The sequence below is a fragment of the Saccopteryx leptura genome, chromosome 2 (genome assembly GCF_036850995.1).
Source record: "Saccopteryx leptura isolate mSacLep1 chromosome 2, mSacLep1_pri_phased_curated, whole genome shotgun sequence".
Classification (NCBI taxonomy): Eukaryota; Metazoa; Chordata; class Mammalia; order Chiroptera; family Emballonuridae; genus Saccopteryx; species Saccopteryx leptura.
In genome coordinates this window covers 326,804,453-326,809,610 of record NC_089504.1, presented here as the reverse complement: position 1 = coordinate 326,809,610, position 5,158 = coordinate 326,804,453, and the positions used below count along the sequence as shown (strand labels likewise).

Below are 5,158 nucleotides of genomic sequence, written 5' to 3'. Positions count from 1 at the left end.
CTCTGCCATGACCAGAGCCACTCTAGCGCCTGGGGCAGAGGCCAAGGAGCCATCCCCAGCGCACAGGCCATCTTTGCTCCAATGGAGCCTTGGCTGCGGGAGGGGAAGAGAGAGACAGAGAGGAAGGAAGGGGGGTGGAGAAGCAAATGGGCGATTCTCCTATGTGCCCTGGCCGAGAATCGAACCAGGGTCCCCCGCACGCCAGGCCGACGCTCTACCGCTGAGCCAACCGGCCAGGGCCAAGACTCCAGAGTCCTTGTACTCTTCATTTACTGTTTCGGAACTCTGCCTAAACATTATGTGAACAAGCCTAGGATACCCTAAAATGACCCTGTCATCCCCATTGTCCCAGCCCAGAGCAAGCCAAATCTCAGACATGCGAATGACACTGTCTACACCAGCCAGCTCTCAGCCCACCCACCAGCTGACCTCACATGCACAAACAAGCCCAGGTAAGATGAGCCAAGATTGGCCAGACCACAAAACCAACCAACAAACAAAAAAAACTACCCAGCTGACCTATAGACTCATAAGGTATAATAGATGCTTCTTGCTTTAAGCCACTGAGCATTGGGGTGGTGTGTTACACAGCAATAGCTAACCAGTATACCTGGGGATGTTATCTACTTTTCTCAACAACTCTGGGGTATTCAAAAAAATTAAAGAAGCACCTTTCCTTGTCCCCCTAAGTTTACACAGCTTTTAAGTGACAGAAAAGAATGGAACTCAATCTATGTGGGGGAAGAATGATCTCTTCACTGTAACATAGGACTTTCCAAGGTTTCACCTAGCTTCTTCATTCTGCTATTTTACAGTTGCTAAAAATCCAGTCTATGTGAAATGTATAAGGTGTCACAAAAGAGAACATATGGTGTGATTTCATTTATATGAAATTCTAGAATAGGTAAAACCAATCAATAGTGAAAGCAAGCAGATAATTAGCTGCCTGGGGTTAAGGAAGTGGGTTAGACTGAAAAGGAAAAGAAGGGAACTTTTGGGGGTAATGGAATTGTTCTCTACCTTGTTGGAGTAGTAGTTATCTAGGTATGTATATTGTCAAAAGTCATCTCTCCTCTTTATATGGGTGCATATTATTGTGTAAGAGATATACCTCAATGAAGTTGATTGTTAAAGTTAAAAAAAAAAACTTAGGTTGGTGAAGCTATGGAGGAAGGGAACCCTTATGCACTACTGGTCAGAATGTAATCTGGTGCAGCCAGTATGGATAATAATATGGATGCTTCTGCAAAAATAAAAACAGAACTACCATATGATCCAGGGATCCCATTCTGGGTATATATCCAAAGAAACAGGATATCTGCCTCTCCATGTTCATTGTAGCATTATTAACAATAGCATAGATACAGGAACAATCCAAGTGTTCATCAGTAAATGAATAAAGAAGATGTGGTATATTATTATGTACAATGGAATATTATTCATGAGGTAGAAGGAAATCCTGCCATTTGCCACAACACAGATAAACCCTAAGGGCATTATACCAAGTGAAATAAGCCAGACAAAGACAAAAATTGCGTGGCTTCAGTTATATGTGGAATCTAGAAAAATCAAATTCATAATAACAGAGAGTACAAAAGTGGTTTACTGGGGGTAGGAAAATAGGGAGAGGTTGGTAAAAGGGTACAAACTTTCAGTTACAAAATGAATAAGGTCTGAGTATCTAATGTGAAATGTGGTCACTGTACTTGATAACACTGTATAGTATAATTAAAATTTGCTAAGAGAGTGGACCCTCAATGTTTGTACACAAAAAAGGATAAATATGTGAGGTTATGGATGTGTTAATTAACTAGATGGTGGAATTCTTTTACAATATATACATATATCAAATCACAACAATGTACACTTGAAGTAACTCAAAGTTTTTCTGTCAACTATATACCTCAGTAAACCTGAAATTTAATTTTAAAAAACCACCTTAGGAACTCTATATAGTCTTTTACAAGTTAAGGAGAAAAAAATTAAAAATAATCAGCAGTGCTCTGATTTCCCAGGCCTTTTTCCTCTCTCTCCCCCACAGGTCTTGTTAGGGATGTCTGGGGAAGAATCCCCTCCCCCATCCCTGCCATTTCCAGGGTTGAACGGTCTACAGCAAGCAGCTCGTAGCCTCTCTTATCTGGACTTGTCCAGTCTGGCCTCACAGACCCATCTGTAGGGCCTCTGGCAGACGTCCTCATTCCACCTGCCGTCGGTGAGTAAGTGGGCACAGTCCTCACCTCCGCCCAGCCCGTGCCCATGCCAGTCGTCTGGCTGGCCTGGCTTCCAGTTCCTGAGGGAGGAGGACAACAGCAAGCTAGGGAGGTCAGATAGAACAGAGTCCAGGGATGGGAAGAGGCTGTGGGTCAGATCCTCAAGGAGCAGAGCTGAAGGAGAAAGACAGGCCCAGAAAGCCAGGTGTACTCACTTGAAGTTGGTCTCATAGTCTGTTCCATCCACCCATTTCCAGACCCCTTCAGGATCACTGAGGCCCATCCAGGTGAATGAGGATCTTGTATGTTCCAGGACAAAATTCTGGGATGACAGAATGACAGTGGTGACTTCTCCTTATCCCAGCCAACTCCTTGGACTAGGAATTCTAAACTTGACATGTACACTAAATCAGTTGAGGGGATTTGGGATGTTTATCCAATGCCCAGGCCAATTACTGTCATGCACTACTTAAAGACAGGGACAGGTGATTTTGTCAGTGTCTGAACACCACAGACTGCACTTAACTAACCTGCATGCTATAGTTAATTGCTCTTAAGCTGTAAGCTTGTATGACATGTTACTGTACAAAACACATCAGATACAATCAAACAGAGAAAAGAATGCACTCAAGGAGACACAGTCAACACAAGATGTATGAAGCTGCTGCCAGCAAAATACAGCTTAGTTTTAAACAACAAAATTTTTATTAGTAAAATAATGATAAAAAGCATAGTCTCTTAAGTACAAAAACCAGTAACATAATTGTTTATTATCATTTTCAAGTACATCATGCTGTCTATAACGGTAAGCACTGTACTTTTATACACATATACTGGCAGCGCAGTAGGTTTATTCACACCAGCATCACCACAAACACGTCAGCAACGTGCTGTGCTATGACATTAGAACAGCTGCTACTCACCAGGTAATAGAAAATTTTAAGCTCTATTATGATCTTTCTTTTTTTTTTATTCAGTGAGAGGAGGGGAGGCAGAGAGAAAGACTCCCACATGCACCCCAAGCAAGATCCTCCTAGCAAGTCCACTATGGGGTGATGCTCTGCCCACCTAGGGCACTGCTCTGTTGCTCAGCAGCTGAGCTCTTTTTAGTGCCTGAGGTGAGGCATGGAGCCATCCTCAGTACCCAGAGCCAATTCACACCAATCGAGTCATGACTGTGGGAGGGGAAAAGAGAGAGAAAGAAGCAAGAGGGGAAAGGGTGGAGAAGCAGATGGGCATTTTTCCTGTGTGCCCTGGCTGGGAGTCAAACCCAGTACTTCCATATGCCAGGCTGACCCACTACCACTGAGCCAATTGGCCAGGGCCTATTACAATCTTATGAAAGGACAGTTGTATAGTTAGTTTGTCCGTCATTGACAGAAATGTCATTATGTGGCAACTGACTATAACACTCTGAAGGTGTGGCTCAGCTGGCAGTGTTTGTAAGTTCCCCTGATGATACCAATGTGCAGCCACATCTCAGAACCATGTCCTTAATTCGGACAGGTTCTGGGACCTGAGAATGAGAGCCCTCACCTGCTCCTCTCTGGAGTTGATGATGACCAGATGTGCGTTCTCCAGCTGACAGTACTTCTCAGCCTCGGGCCAGGGCTTCCCAGTGTGAGAGAACCAGTAGCAGCTGCCTTCATACTCCAGCCAGTTCGCAGGGCAGCAGGTATTTTGAGAGCCGGGGGGGTGGGGTGAGGGAAGGTCTGAGATGCTGCCCAGTGGGACGTGGGCCAGATATGGGGCCAGGCACTGCCCTACATGTCACTCACCATTGCTCTTGAGTGCAGCCATCTGGCAATACAGGGAGTTCAGGTCCTTGGTCAGCTGCTGGACTCGCTGAGCATTTGAGAATAACCTGGGACACACAGAAAAGCAGTGGGGACAATGAAGAGGTCCTGTCAAGGACCCTCATTGCCCTCCGACCACATCAGACCCAGGCACAGGAGAGAGGGTCCAGACCTGCTTCGAGTTTCTGCTGCACTTTCTCCACCTTGCTCTCCAGAGTAAACAGGTTGTCATTCAAGCTACGGGCTGGAGGGGAGGACACTCAGCACCCAGGCTGTCCCCACCACTCTGGTCCTGAGAGCCCAGCCCCACCCTTGCACACACACTCCTGGGGGTCTCTCACCTGCCTGCAGTTCCTGCTTATGTTTTTCCACCTCAGCGTTCAGGGATGTTATTGTCTCTCGCAGAGTGCCATCTGCAGGACACGGGACTCAGGGTCCAGGATTCCGCTCTCCGCCCTCCCCACCATGGCCCATCGCAGTCCAGAGCCCTTCCAGCCAGGCTCACCCTGGGAGTGCAGTGCCTGCACCTCAGCCGCAGAGTCTGAAGTGAAGTGGCTGTAATTCGCTGTCAGAGTCTCCAGGTCCCTCTGATTCTTGGAAGCTGCTCAGGCAGATGGGACAACAAGTGCTCAGATTTATCAGGTCTTCTCTGTGCTGGCCCTGAGCAGGCCACTTGACACGCCTTGTCTCATTGGGTCCTCACAGCCACCCAAGCCAAAGGGACAGGCGCTGTTGTTATCCAAGCTTGCAGATGAGGAAACTAAGGCTTAGAGAGGTTTGGTAATTTGACTACATTACCCATGTATAAGCAACAGAGCCAGCAGCCATCTTTATCCATCATGTTCATCATCATGCCACATCCCTGTACCCTCTCTCGCCCCCATGCCGGCCCGCCATGTGACCCTCACTTTTGGATCTAATCACACAGATGCTGACAGGCAGGAGGAAGCCGAGACCCAGGGAGAGCAGGAGGGGGCAGGGTCCAGAGCAGAGATGCCGCAGGAAGGCCTGGGGAGAAGGCAGCCCTTCAAGAAGAGAGGACATCAGGACTAGGTAAGGACAAGAGGGGCAGGGGAGGAAGAGATGGCACAGGGACCTGCCAGGCATGGAGGCTGGTGCAGGTAAAGCTGGGGAGGTCAGTGGTACAGGGAT

General features: G+C 47.2%; 1 protein-coding gene and 1 long non-coding RNA gene across 2 annotated transcripts; both read right to left on the bottom strand.

Moving 5' to 3' along the window:
• Nucleotides 1-1,544: 1,544 nt before the first annotated feature.
• LOC136392254 (C-type lectin domain family 10 member A-like) lies at nucleotides 1,545-3,956 on the bottom strand (the record flags this gene model as incomplete). Its single annotated transcript, XM_066364321.1, has 3 exons — nucleotides 1,545-2,290; nucleotides 2,426-2,532; nucleotides 3,747-3,956. Coding segments are annotated over 3 exons (474 nt in total), but the record flags the coding sequence as incomplete, so codon positions are not given.
• A 31-nt stretch (nucleotides 3,957-3,987) lies between these two features.
• Nucleotides 3,988-4,645, bottom strand: LOC136393609 (uncharacterized). The gene is made up of 4 exons (XR_010749111.1): nucleotides 4,512-4,645; nucleotides 4,348-4,419; nucleotides 4,179-4,250; nucleotides 3,988-4,074 (listed from the first exon to the last, which is right to left on the bottom strand). It is a non-coding gene; the product is annotated as an uncharacterized lncRNA (long non-coding RNA).
• Nucleotides 4,646-5,158: the final 513 nt, after the last annotated feature.